Source organism: Anomaloglossus baeobatrachus, chromosome 11 (genome assembly GCF_048569485.1).
Source record: "Anomaloglossus baeobatrachus isolate aAnoBae1 chromosome 11, aAnoBae1.hap1, whole genome shotgun sequence".
Taxonomy (NCBI): Eukaryota; Metazoa; Chordata; class Amphibia; order Anura; family Aromobatidae; genus Anomaloglossus; species Anomaloglossus baeobatrachus.
Window position 1 is genome coordinate 3,069,428 of NC_134363.1, and position 15,304 is coordinate 3,084,731.

General features: G+C 50.1%; 1 protein-coding gene across 11 annotated transcripts in view; it reads left to right on the forward strand.

The window, feature by feature from the left end:
• The first annotated feature begins 3,009 nt into the window (after nucleotides 1-3,009).
• EIF4G3 (eukaryotic translation initiation factor 4 gamma 3) overlaps nucleotides 3,010-15,304 on the forward strand; it is a 90,721-nt gene continuing 78,426 nt past the window's right edge. For 8 of the 11 annotated variants that reach the window (XM_075327927.1, XM_075327929.1, XM_075327928.1 and 5 more), the window contains exons 1-2: nucleotides 5,430-5,512; nucleotides 14,860-14,955. In XM_075327927.1, the coding sequence (XP_075184042.1) occupies nucleotides 14,926-14,955 (30 nt within the window). In that variant the 5' untranslated portion in view covers nucleotides 5,430-5,512; nucleotides 14,860-14,925. Of the gene's footprint in view, nucleotides 3,109-5,380; nucleotides 5,513-14,859; nucleotides 14,956-15,304 lie in introns of those variants that run through there. The other 3 variants (XM_075327933.1, XM_075327932.1, XM_075327931.1) reach the window with 1 other exon arrangement.

Here is a 15,304-nt window from a genome sequence, read left to right on the forward strand (position 1 = left end):
GGTCTTGTGTATATACTGGCGGATGTTACACCGGTCACTGGTCTTGTGTATACGTATATACTGGCGGATGTTACACCGGTCACTGGTCTGTGTATATATACTGGCGGATGTTACACCGGTCACTGGTCTTGTATATATACTGGCGGATGTTACACCGGTCACTGGTCTTGTATATATACTGGCGGATGTTACACCGGTCACTGGTCTTGTATATATACTGGCGGATGTTACACCGGTCACTGGTCTTGTATATATACTGGCGGATGTTACACCGGTCACTGGTCTTGTATATATACTGGCGGATGTTACACCGGTCACTGGTCTTGTATATAATACTGGCGGATGTTACACGGTCACTGGTCTTGTATATATACTGGCGGATGTTACACCGGTCACTGGTCTTGTATATATACTGGCGGATGTTACACCGGTCACTGGTCTTGTATATATACTGGCGGATGTTACACCGGTCACTGTCTTGTATATATACTGGCGGATGTACACCGGTCACTGGTCTTGTATATATACTGGTGGATCCTGTGTCCTGTAGTCGGCCATGACTTTGTCCCTGGTGGCTGGTATGTGATATCTTTCGGTAGTGGGCAGTGTGTATTTTGCAGTGGTCAGTGATGATGTTGGCGGGGGCTGCTCCTCACCAGGGTGTTGTAGCCCCCCGCTCTGTGCTGGGTAATGCAGCGGTGTCTTGTGACTGGTTCCGGTGGCCCCCCCCCCCCCCCGGCGGTCCTCCCTCCCCGGCGGTCCTCCCTCCCCGGCGTTCCCCCCCTCCCCGGCAGTCCCCCTCTCCCCGGCGGTCCCCCCTCCCCGGCGGGTCCTCCCTCCCCGGCGGTCCTCCCCTCCCCGGCGGTCCTCCCTCCCCGGCGGTCCTCCCTCCCCGGCGGTCCTCCCTCCCTGGCGGTCCCCCCTCCCCGGCGGTCCTCTCCTCCCCGGGCGGTCCCCCCCCTCCCCGGCGGTCCCCCCTCCCCGGCGGTTCCTCCCTCCCCGGCGGTCCCCCCTCCCCGGCGGTCCTCCCTCCCCGGCGGTCCCCCCCTCCCCGGCGGTCCCCCCCTCCCCGGCGGTCCTCCCTCCCCGGCGGTCCCCCCCTCCCCGGCGGTCCCCCCCTCCCCGGCGGTCCCCCCCTCCCCGGCGGTCCTCCCTCCCCGGCGGTCCCCCCTCCCTGGCGGTCCCCCCTCCCCGGCGGTCCTCCCTCCCCGGCGGTCCCCCCTCCCCGGCGGTCCTCCCTCCCCGCTTTGCTGCAGTGAACCTGATATGATGCTCACTGCTTAGCTCAGCCAAAACCATCCTGATGTGAGGAGGGGGGGCCACATCTGGAGCCCACAGGAGACCCCCAGAACGTGACTGACCCCCACTGGAATACAGGGCTGTCACTGCTGTGGGGGGGAGGTCACTGAATTGAGCCGTCGCACACAGCAGCAATACACATAGTATAATGTGATGAGGGGGGGGGCATCGTGTGAGTGACGGCATAGGACTGGTGCGGCCATTTCTTCAGTTGAGGGTGTCACCTATTCTGCCTGGAGAGTGGGCACAGCAGGTTGGTTTTGTCCTCTGGGAGCTGGACAGGGGAGCGGGCCATGGCCAGTGTGGCTGGAGCGGCCGCAGAAGGTGCAGGGGCAGCGTGCCAGGGCCACAGAGGTGTGGGGGCAGCGTGCCAGAGCCGCAGAGGTGTGGGGGCAGCGTGCCAGAGCCGCAGAGGTGTGGGGGGCAGCGTGCCAGGGCCACAGAGGTGCAGGGGCAGCGTGCCAGGGCCACAGAGGTGCAGGGGGCAGCGTGCCAGGGCCACAGAGGTGCAGGGGCAGCGTGCCAGGGCCACAGAGGTGCAGGGGCAGCGTGCCAGGGCCACAGAGGTGCAGGGGCAGCGTGCCAGGGCCACAGAGGTGCAGGGGCAGCGTGCCAGGGCCCACAGAGGTGCAGGGGCAGCGTGTCAGAGCCGCAGAGGTGCAGGGGAAGCGTGCCAGAGCCGCAGAGGTGCGGGGGCAGCGTGCCAGGGCCACAGAGGTGCGGGGGCAGCGTGCCAGAGCCCACAGAGGTTGTGGGGGCAGCGTGCCAGAGCCACAGAGGTGTGGGGGCAGCGTGCCAGAGCGGCAGAGGTGCGGGGGCAGCGTGCCAGGGCCACAGAGGTGCAGGGGGCAGCGTGCCAGAGCCGCAGAGGTGCAGGGGCAGCGTGCCAGAGCCGCAGGGTGTGGGGGGGTGCGGGAGGTGTGGGGGCAGCGTGCAGAGCCGCAGAGGTGTGGGGGCAGCGTGCCAGAGCCGCAGAGGTGTGGGGCAGCGTGCCAGGGCGCGCAGAGGTGTGGGGGCAGCGTGCCAGGGCCACAGAGGTGTGGGGGGCAGCGTGCCAGGGCCACAGAGGTGTGGGGGCAGCGTGCCAGGGCCACAGAGGTGTGGGGGCAGCGTGCCAGAGCCGCAGAGGTGTGGGGGCAGCGTGCCAGAGGTGCGGGGGCAGTGTGCCAGAGCCGCAGAGGTGCGGGGGCAGTGTGCCAGGGCCACAGAGGTGCGGGGGGCAGCGTGCCAGAGCCGTAGAGGTGCGGGGGCAGCGTGCCAGGGCCACAGAGGTGCAGGGTCAGCGTGCCAGGGCCACTGAGGTGCGGGGGAAGCGTGCCAGAGCCGCAGAGGTGTGGGGGGAAGCGTGCCAGGGCCGCAGAGGTGCGGGGGCAGCGTGCCAGGGCCACAGAGGTGCGGGGGCAGCGTGCCAGGGCCACAGAGGTGCGGGGGCAGCGTGCCAGAGCCACAGAGGTGTGGGGGCAGCATGCCAGAGCCGCAGAGGTGTGAGGGCAGCGTGCCAGAGCCACAGAGGTGCGGGGGCAGCGTGCCAGAGCCGCAGAGGTGCGGGGGCAGCGTGCCAGAGGTGCGGGGGCAGCGTGCCAGGTGTCCTGTGCATTGCTGCCAGTCGTGTGATATGAATGGTGAGGAGCGGGGCGCGGGCAGACAAGGGCCGGCATTGTGCCCCGGCTAGAGGTTGGCACCCTGCTGCTCCCCCATTGTGCCAGTGTTTCCTTAACCAGCAGCTCTAGCCTTTCTCGGGGGGCGCTAACGCAGGGCCTGGATGAGCGCATATTCTCCCCCTCCGCTGTATCTGCCGTCTACAGCACGGTAAGTGTACCCGCTCCACAGACCGCGCCGTGCGCCTCCAACCCACATAAAGGGGGTCTCTGACCCACCATAGATGGGGAGACCCCCGGACTTCGGATGTTCTTCTGTTTCATCTGCAGCATGTTCCTGGCAGAACATAAAATGTTTAGAGGTGGGAGACCCCGTCCTGCTGACACGGCTGAGGATTTGTTACAGTGTATCAGGGAGAACAGCACAAGTCCCTCCTGCACTGCTGGGAGAGGGGCATCGCTGGGGAAAAGGGGCACCTCTGGGGAAAAGGGGCATCGCTGGGGAAAAGGGGCACCGCTGGGGAAAAGGGGCACCTCTGGGAAAAGGGGCACCTCTGGGGAAAAGGGGCACCTCTGGGGAAAAGGGGCACCTCTGGGGAAAAGGGGCACCTCTGGGGAAAAGGGGCACCTCTGGGGAAAAGGGGCACCTCTGGGGAAAAGGGGCACCTCTGGGGAAAAGGGGCACCGCTGGGGAAAAGGGGCACCGCTGGGGAAAAGGGGCACCGCTGGGGAAAAGGGGCACCGCTGGGGAAAAGGGGCACCGCTGGGGAAAAGGGGCACCGCTGGGGAAAGGGGCATCGCTGGGGAGAGGGGGATCACTGGGGAGAGGGCACTACTGGGGAGAGGGGCACTACTGGGGAGAGGGGGATCACTGGGGAGAGGGGGATCACTGGGGAGAGGAGCACTACTGGGGAGAGGGGGATCACTGGGGAGAGGGGCACTACTGGGGAGAGGGGCACTACTGGGGAGAGGGGCACTACTGGGGTGAGGAGCACTACTGGGGAGAGGGGGATCACTGGGGAGAGGGGCACTACTGGGGAGAGGGGGATCACTGGGGAGAGGGGCACTACTGGGGAGAGGGGCACTACTGGGGAGAGGGGCACTACTTGGGGAGAGGGGGATCACTGGGGTGAGGAGCACTACTGGGGGAGAGGGGCACTACTGGGGAGAGGGGCACTACTGGGGAGAGGGGGGATCACTGGGGTGAGGAGCACTACTGGGGAGAGGGGGATCACTGGGAGAGGAGCACTACTGGGGAGAAGAGGATCACTGGGGAGAGGAGCACTACTGGGGAGAGGGGGATCACTGGGGAGAGGGGCACCGCTGGGTAAAAGGGCATCACTGGGGAGCGGGGGATCACTGGGCAGAGGGGCACTACTGGGGAGAGGGGGATCACTGGGGAGAGGGGCACTGTTGGGAAAAGGGCATCACTGTGGAGAGAGGGATCACTGGGGAGAGGGGCACTGCTGGGGAGAGGGGGATCACTGGGGAGAGGGGCACTGTTGGGGAGAGGGGGATCACTGGGTTGAGGAGCACTACTGGGGAGAGGGGGATCACTGGGGAGAGGAGCACTACTGGGGAGAGGGGGATCACTGGGGAGAGGGGGCACCGCTGGGTAAAAGGGCATCACTGGGGAGAGGGGGATCACTGGGGAGAGGGGGATCACTGGGGAGAGGGGCACTACTGGGGAGAGGGGGATCACTGGGGAGAGGGGCATTGCTGGGGAGAGAGGGATCACTGGGGAGAGGGGCACTGCTGGGGAGAGGGGGATCACTGGGAGAGGGGGATCACTGGGGAGAGGGGGATCACTGGGGAGAGGGGCACTACTGGGGAGAGGGGGATCACTGGGGAGAGGGGCACTACTGGGGAGAGGGGGATCACTGGGGAGAGGGGCATTGCTGGGGAGAGAGGGATCACTGGGGAGAGGGGCACTGCTGGGGAGAGGGGGATCACTGGGGAGAGGGGGATCACTGGGGAGAGGGGCACTACTGGGGAGAGGGGGATCACTGGGGAGAGGGGCACTACTGGGGAGAGGGGGATCACTGGGGAGAGGGGCACTACTGGGGAGAGGGGGATCACTGGGGAGAGGGGCATTGCTGGGGAGAGAGGGATCACTGGGGAGAGGGGGATCGCTGGGGAGAGGGGGGATCACTGGGGAGAGGGGGATCACTGGGGAGAGGGGATCACTGGGGAGAGGGGCACTACTGGGGAGAGGGGGATCACTGGGGAGAGGGGCACTACTGGGGAGAGGGGGATCACTGGGGAGAGGGGCATTGCTGGGGAGAGAGGGATCACTGGGGAGAGGGGCATTGCTGGGGAGAGGGGGATCACTGGGGAGAGGGGCACCATTGAGGTTTAGTCACAATAAGGATTATTGGGGTACAACCGCTGAAATGTCACAGAGGAATATACGGAAGGGCTGTGAATGGGTGTACATTGTGCGGACCCCCGGGATCACCCTCTCACTGTGTTCTCTTTTGCAGGTTGCTGCCCAGGTAGCAAGACAGCCCGGCCCCCCGGCCCCCTCCCCATATTCAACACATGACCTGACCAAGGGCCACCCAAACCTGGCAGCAACACCCCCGGGACATGCATCTTCTCCAGGACTGTCACCGGTAAGAGAGCCACGGGGTATGACTGTTACTGGGGGGGACCCAGCAGCACAGAGTATGTCAGGAGAAGAGTGACCCCTGAGAACTACACCAGTATACAGGAGAAGTGGTACTGTGCAGTGTATATACACAGCATAATACAGATACTGAGGACTACACCCAGTATACAGGACAGGAGAAGTGGTACTGTGCAGTGTATATATACAGAATAATACAGACACTGAGGATTACACCCAGTATACAGGACAGGAGAAGTGGTACTGTGCAGTGTATATATACAGAATAATACAGACACTGAGGATTACACCCAGTATACAGGACAGGAGAAAGTGGTACTGTGCAGTGTATATACAGAATAATACAGATACTGAGGATTACACCCAGTATACAGGACAGGAGAAGTGGTACTGTGCAGTGTATATATACAGGATAATACAGATACTGAGGATTACACCCAGTATACAGGACAGGAGGAGTGGTACTGTGCAGTGTATATATACAGAATAATACAGACACTGAGGATTACACCCAGTATACAGGACAGGAGAAGTGGTACTGTGCAGTGTATATATACAGAATAATACAGATACTGAGGATTACACCCAGTATACAGGACAGGAGAAGTGGTACTGTGCAGTGTATATATACAGGATAATACAGATACTGAGGATTACACCCAGTATACAGGACAGGAGAAGTGGTACTGTGCAGTGTATATATACAGAATAATACAGATACTGAGGATTACACCCAGTATACAGGACAGGAGAAGTGGTACTGTGCAGTGTATATATACAGAATAATACAGATACTGAGGATTACACCCAGTATACAGGACAGGAGAAGTGGTACTGTTGCAGTGTATATACACAGAATAATACAGATACTGAGGATTACACCCAGTATACAGGACAGGAGAAGTGGTACTGTGCAGTGTATATATACAGAATAATACAGATACTGAGGATTACACCCAGTATACAGGACAGGAGAAGTGGTACTGTGCAGTGTATATATACAGAATAATACAGATACTGAGGATTACACCCAGTATACAGGACAGGAGAAGTGGTACTGTGCAGTGTATATACACAGAATAATACAGATACTGAGGATTACACCCAGTATACAGGACAGGAGAAGTGGTACTGTGCAGTGTATATATACAGAATAATACAGATACTGAGGATTACACCCAGTATACAGGACAGGAGAAGTGGTACTGTGCAGTGTATATATACAGAATAATACAGATACTGAGGATTACACCCAGTATACAGGACAGGAGAAGTGGTACTGTGCAGTGTATATACACAGAATAATACAGATACTGAGGATTACACCCAGTATACAGGACAGGAGAAGTGGTACTGTGCAGTGTATATATACAGAATAATACAGATACTGAGGATTACACCCAGTATACAGGACAGGAGAAGTGGTACTGTGCAGTGTAGTATATACAGAATAATACAGATACTGAGGATTACACCCAGTATACAGAGACAGGAGAAGTGGTACTGTGCAGTGTATATATACAGAATAATACAGATACTGAGGATTACACCCAGTATACAGGACAGGAGAAGTGGCACTGTGCAGTGTATATATACAGAATAATACAGGTACTGAGGATTACACCCAGTATACAGGACAGGAGAAGTGGTACTGTGCAGTGTGTATTTACAGAATAATACAGATACTGAGGATTACACCCCAGTATACAGGACAGGAGAAGTGGTACTGTGCAGTGTATATATACAGAATAATACAGGTACTAAGGATTACACCCAGTATACAGGACAGGAGAAGTGGTACTGTGCAGTATATATATATACAGAATAATACAGATACTGAGGATTACACCCAGTATACAGGACAGGAGAAGTGGTACTGTGCAGTGTATATATACAGAATAATACAGGTACTGAGGATTACACCCAGTATACAGGACAGGAGAAGTGTTACTGTGCAGTGTATATATACAGAATAATACAGGTACTGAGGATTACACCCAGTATACAGGACAGGAGAAGTGGTACTGTGCAGTGTATATATACAGAATAATACAGATACTGAGGATTACACCCAGTATACAGGACAGGAGAAGTACTATGCAGTGTATATATACAGAATAATACAGATACTGAGGATTACACCCAGTATACAGGACAGGAGAAGTGGTACTGTGCAGTGTATATATACAGAATAATACAGGTACTGAGGATTACACCCAGTATACAGGACAGGAGAAGTGGTACTGTGCAGTGTATATATACAGAATAATACAGATACTGAGGATTACACCCAGTATACAGGACAGGAGAAGTGGTACTGAGCAGTGTATATATACAGAATAATACAGGTACTGAGGATTACACCCAGTATACAGGACAGGAGAAGTGGTACTGTGCAGTGTGTATATACAGAATAGTACACATACTGAGGATTACACCCAGTATACAGGACAGGAGAAGTGGTACTGTGCAGTGTATATATACAGAATAATACTGATACTGAGGATTACACCCAGTATACAGGACAGGAGACGTGGTACTGTGCAGTGTATATATACAGAATAATACAGATACTGCGGATTACACCCAGTATACAGGACAGGAGAAGTGGTACTGTGCAGTGTATATATACAGAATAATACAGATACTGAGGATTACACCCAGTATACAGGACAGGAGGAGTGGTACTGTGCAGTGTATATATACAGAATAATACAGGTACTGAGGATTACACCCCAGTATACAGGACAGGAGAAGTGGTACTGTGCTGTGTATATATACAGAATAATACAGGTACTGAGGATAACACCCAGTATACAGGACAGGAGAAGTGGTACTGTGCAGTGTATATACACAGAATAATACAGATACTGAGGATTATACCCAGTATACAGGACAGGAGGAGTGGTACTGTGCAGTGTATATATACAGAATAATACAGGTACTGAGGATTACACCCAGTATACAGGACAGGAGAAGTGGTACTGTGCTGTGTATATATACAGAATAATACAGGTACTGAGGATAACACCCAGTATACAGGACAGGAGAAGTGGTACTGTGCAGTGTATATACACAGAATAATACAGATACTGAGGATTATACCCAGTATACAGGACAGGAGAAGTGGTTACTGTGCAGTGTATATATACAGAATAATACAGATACTGAGGATTACACCCAGTATACAGGACAGGAGAAGTGGTACTGTGCAGTGTATATATACAGAATAATACAGATACTGAGGATTACACCCAGTATACAGGACAGGAGAAGTGGTACTGTGCAGTGTATATACACAGAATAATACAGGTACTGAGGATTACACCCAGTATACAGGACAGGAGAAGTGGTACTGTGCAGTGTATATATACAGAATAATACAGGTACTGAGGATTACACCCAGTATACAGGACAGGAGAAGTGGTACTGTGCTGTGTATATATACAGAATAATACAGGTACTGAGGATAACACCCAGTATACAGGACAGGAGAAGTGGCACTGTGCAGTGTATATATACAGAATAATACAGATACTGAGGATTACACCCAGTATACAGGACAGGAGAAGTGGTACTGTGCAGTGTAGTATATACAGAATAATACAGATACTGAGGATTACACCCAGTATACAGGACAGAAGTGGTACTGTGCAGTGTATATATACAGAATAATACAGATACTGAGGATTACACCCAGTATACAGGACAGGAGAGGTGGTACTGTGCAGTGTGTATATACAGAATAATACAGATACTGAGGATTACACCCAGTATACAGGACAGGAGAAGTGGTACTGTGCAGTGTGTATATACAGAATAATACTGATACTGAGGATTACACCCAGTATACAGGACAGAAGTGGTACTGTGCAGTGTATATATACAGAATAATACAGATACTGAGGATTACACCCAGTATACAGGACAGGAGAGGTGGTACTGTGCAGTGTGTATATACAGAATAATACAGATACTGAGGATTACACCCAGTATACAGGACAGGAGAGGTGGTACTGTGCAGTGTATATATACAGAATAATACAGGTACTGAGGATTACACCCAGTATACAGGACAGGAGAAGTGGTACTGTGCAGTGTGTATATACAGAATAATACAGATACTGAGGATTACACCCAGTATACAGGACAGGAGAAGTGGTACTGTGCAGTGTGTATATACAGAATAATACAGATACTGAGGATTACACCCAGTATACAGGACAGGAGAGGTGGTACTGTGCAGTGTGTATATACAGAATAATACAGATACTGAGGATTACACCCAGTATACAGGACAGGAGAGGTGGTACTGTGCAGTGTATATATACAGAATAATACAGATACTGAGGATTACACCCAGTATACAGGACAGGAGAAGTGGTACTGTGCAGTGTGTATATACAGAATAATACTGATACTGAGGATTACACCCAGTATACAGGACAGAAGTGGTACTGTGCAGTGTATATATACAGAATAATACAGATACTGAGGATTACACCCAGTATACAGGACAGGAGAGGTGGTACTGTGCAGTGTGTATATACAGAATAATACAGATACTGAGGATTACACCCAGTATACAGGACAGGAGAAGTGGTACTGTGCAGTGTATATATACAGAATAATACAGATACTGAGGATTACACCCAGTATACAGGACAGGAGAAGTGGTACTGTGCAGTGTATATATACAGAATAATACAGATACTGAGGATTACACCCAGTATACAGGACAGGAGAAGTGGTACTGTGCAGTGTATATATACAGAATAATACAGATACTGAGGATTACACCCAGTATACAGGACAGGAGAAGTGGTACTGTGCAGTGTATATATACAGAATAATACAGATACTGAGGATTACACCCAGTATACAGGACAGGAGAAGTGGTACTGTGCAGTGTATATATACAGAATAATACAGATACTGAGGATTACACCCAGTATACAGGACAGGAGAAGTGGTACTGTGCAGTGTATATATACAGAATAATACATATACTGAGGATTACACCCAGTATACAGGACAGGAGAAGTGGTACTGTGCAGTGTATATATACAGCATAATACAGATACTGAGGATTACACCCAGTATACAGGACAGGAGAAGTGGTACTGTGCAGTGTATATATACAGAATAATACAGATACTGAGGATTACACCCAGTATACAGGACAGGAGAAGTGGTACTGTGCAGTGTATATATACAGAATAATACAGGTACTGAGGATTACACCCAGTATACAGGACAGGAGAAGTGGTACTGTGCAGTGTATATATACAGAATAATACAGATACTGAGGATTACACCCAGTATACAGGACAGGAGAAGTGGTACTGTGCAGTGTATATATACAGAATAATACAGATACTGAGGATTACACCCAGTATACAGGACAGGAGAAGTGGCACTGTGCAGTGTATATATACAGAATAATACAGATACTGAGGATTACACCCAGTATACAGGACGAGAAGTGGTACTGTGCAGTGTATATATACAGAATAATACAGACACTGAAGATTACACCCAGTATACAGGACAGGAGAAGTGGTACTGTGCAGTGTATATATACAGAATAATACAGACACTGAGGATTACACCAGTATACAGGACAGGAGGAAGTGGTACTGTGCAGTGTATATATACAGAATAATACAGATACTGAGGATTACACCCAGTATACAGGACAGGAGAAGTGGTACTGTGCAGTGTATATATACACAATAATACAGACACTGAGGATTACACCCAGTAAGGAGTTAAGAATAATACAGACTGAGGATTACGTACCAGGACAGGAGGAAAGTGGTACTGTGCAGTGTATATACTATACAGAATAATACAGGTACTGAGGATTACACCCAGTATACAGGACAGGACAAGTGGTACTGTGCAGTGTATATATACAGAATAATACAGGTACTGAGGATTACACCCAGTATACAGGACAGGAGAAGTGGTACTGTGCAGTGTATATATACAGAATAATACAGGTACTGAGGATTACACCCAGTATACAGGACAGAAGAAGTGGTACTGTGCAGTGTATATATACAGAATAATACAGATACTGAGGATTACACCCAGTATACAGGACAGGAGAAGTGGTACTGTGCAGTATATATATACAGAATAATACAGACACTGAGGATTACACCCAGTATACAGGACAGGAGAAGTGGTACTGTGCAGTGTATATATACAGAATAATACAGACACTGAGGATTACACCCAGTATACAGGACAGGAGGAGTGGTACTATGCAGTGTATATATACAGAATAATACAGATACTGAGGATAACACCCAGTATACAGGACAGGAGAAGTGCTACTGTGCAGTGTATATATATACAGAATAACACAGATACTGAGGATTACAGCCAGTATACGGGACAGGAGAAGTGGTACTGTGCAGTGTATATATACAGAATAATACAGATACTGAGGATTACACCCAGTATACAGGACAGGAGAAGTGGTACTGTGCAGTGTATATATACAGAATAATACAGACACTGAGGATTACACCCAGTATACAGGACAGGAGGAGTGGTACTATGCAGTGTATATATACAGAATAATACAGATACTGAGGATTACACCCAGTATACAGGGCAGGAGAAGTGGTACTGTGCAGTGTATATATACAGAATAATACAGATACTGAGGATTACACCCAGTATACAGGACAGGAGAAGTGGTACTGTGCAGTGTATATATACAGAATAATACAGATACTGAGGATTACACCCAGTATACAGGACAGGAGAAGTGGTACTGTGCAGTGTGTATATACAGAATAATACAGATACTGAGGATTACACCCAGTATACAGGACAGGAGAAGTGGTACTGTGCAGTGTATATATACAGAATAATACAGACACTGAGGATTACACCCAGTATACAGGACAGGAGAAGTGGTACTGTGCAGTGTATATATACAGAATAATACAGATACTGAGGATTACACCCAGTATACAGGACAGGAGAAGTGGTACTGTGCAGTGTATATATACAGAATAATACAGACACTGAGGATTACACCCAGTATACAGGACAGGAGGAGTAGTACTATGCAGTGTATATATACAGAATAATACAGATACTGAGGATAACACCCAGTATACAGGACAGGAGAAGTGGTACTGTGCAGTGTATATATACAGAGTAATACAGATACTGAGGATTACACCCAGTATACAGGACAGGAGGAGTGGTACTATGCAGTGTATATATACAGAATAATACAGATACTGAGGATAACACCCAGTATACAGGACAGGAGAAGTGGTACTGTGCAGTGTATATATACAGAGTAATACAGATACTGAGGATTACACCCAGTATACGGGACAGGAGAAGTGGTACTGTGCAGTGTATATATACAGAATAATACAGATACTGAGGATTACACCCAGTATACAGGACAGGAGAAGTGGTACTGTGCAGTGTATATATACAGAATAATACAGACACTGAGGATTACACCCAGTATACAGGACAGGAGGAGTGGTACTATGCAGTGTATATATACAGAATAATACAGATACTGAGGATTACACCCAGTATACAGGACAGGAGAAGTGGTACTGTGCAGTGTGTATATACAGAATAATACAGATACTGAGGATTACACCCAGTATACAGGACAGGAGAAGTGGTACTGTGCAGTGTATATATACAGAATAATACAGACACTGAGGATTACACCCAGTATACAGGACAGGAGAAGTGGTACTGTGCAGTGTATATATACAGAATAATACAGACACTGAGGATTACACCCAGTATACAGGACAGGAGGAGTGGTACTATGCAGTGTATATATACAGAATAATACAGATACTGAGGATTACACCCAGTATACAGGACAGGAGAAGTGGTACTGTGCAGTGTGTATATACAGAATAATACAGATACTGAGGATTACACCCAGTATACAGGACAGGAGAAGTGGTACTGTGCAGTGTATATATACAGAATAATATAGATACTGAGGATTACACCCAGTATACAGGACAGGAGAAGTGGTACTGTGCAGTGTATATATACAGAATAATACAGGTACTGAAGATTACACACAGTATACAGGACAGGAGAGGTGGTACTGTGCAGTGTGTATATACAGGAGAGGTGGTACTGTGCAGTGTGTATATACAGGAGAGGTGGTACTGTGCAGTGTGTATATACAGGAGAGGTGGTACTGTGCAGAGTGTATACAGGAGAGGTGGTACTGTGCAGAGTGTATATACAGGAGAGGTGGTACTGTGCAGTGTGTATATACAGGAGAGGTGGTACTGTGCAGTGTGTATATACAGGAGAGGTGGTACTGTGCAGTGTGTATATACAGGAGAGGTGGTACTGTGCAGTGTGTATATACAGGAGAGGTGGTACTGTGCAGTGTGTATATACAGGAGAGGTGGTACTGTGCAGTGTGTATATACAGGAGATGTGGTACTGTGCAGTGTGTATATACAGGAGAGGTGGTACTGTGCAGTGTGTATATACAGGAGAGGTGGTACTGTGCAGTGTGTATATACAGGAGAGGTGGTACTGTTCAGTGTGTATATACAGGAGAGGTGGTACTGTGCAGTGTGTATATACAGGAGAGGTGGTACTGTGCAGTGTGTATATACAGGAGAGGTGGTACTGTGCAGTGTGTATATACAGGAGAGGTGGTACTGTGCAGTGTGTATATACAGGAGAGGTGGTACTGTGCAGTGTGTATATACAGGAAAGGTGGTACTGTGCAGTGTGTATATACAGGAGAGGTGGTACTGTGCAGTGTGTATATACAGGAGATGTGGTACTGTGCAGTGTGTATATACAGGAGAGGTGGTACTGTGCAGTGTGTATATACAGGAGAGGTGGTACTGTGCAGTGTGTATATACAGGAGAGGTGGTACTGTGCAGTGTGTATATACAGGAGAGGTGGTACTGTGCAGTGTGTATATACAGGAGAGGTGGTACTGTGCAGTGTGTATATACAGGAGAGGTGGTACTGTGCAGTGTGTATATACAGGAGAGGTGGTACTGTTCAGTGTGTATATACAGGAGAGGTGGTACTGTTCAGTGTGTATATACAGGAGAGGTGGTACTGTTCAGTGTGTATATACAGGAGAGGTGGTACTGTTCAGTGTGTATATACAGGAGAGGTGGTACTGTGCAGTGTGTATATACAGGAGAGGTGGTACTGTGCAGTGTGTATATACAGGAGAGGTGGTACTGTGCAGTGTGTATATACAGGAGAGGTGGTACTGTGCAGTGTGTATATGTTGCCATCCTTTTTGTCAGCGTCTGATGGTGTTTTTCTCTCAGGCCTCCTATGGTACAGGACAGAGTGCAGCAGCGCCCACCCTGGTGTACCCTCAGCCGCCGCAGACAATGAGTACACAGCCACAGTCCCGTACACCTGTGAGTACTTGTCCTCTTTATGTTCTTACAGTTGTGCTGAATTTGTGCTCAGTCAGATGTTGGTGATCAGTGCCCGTCACAGAGGGCGAGTCCTGTAGTCGTGTCAATCAGTCGTTCTTGCACCCCCCTGCTTATTGCTGTAGGTGAGCAGCGCCCCCTGCTGTCCATTACTATCTGAGCGCTCAATCCATTTGTGCAGCACATTTTGGCCTTTCTGTAGTTGAGGAGCAGCTGAGGGGGGTTTGGTCCTTGGGGCTTCATCTGAGATTTCTAAATGTTTTTTGGTCATGTGACCTGATCACTAATCCATCGAAGTAGTCAGAGCCCGGTAGTCACATAGAGCTGAGCT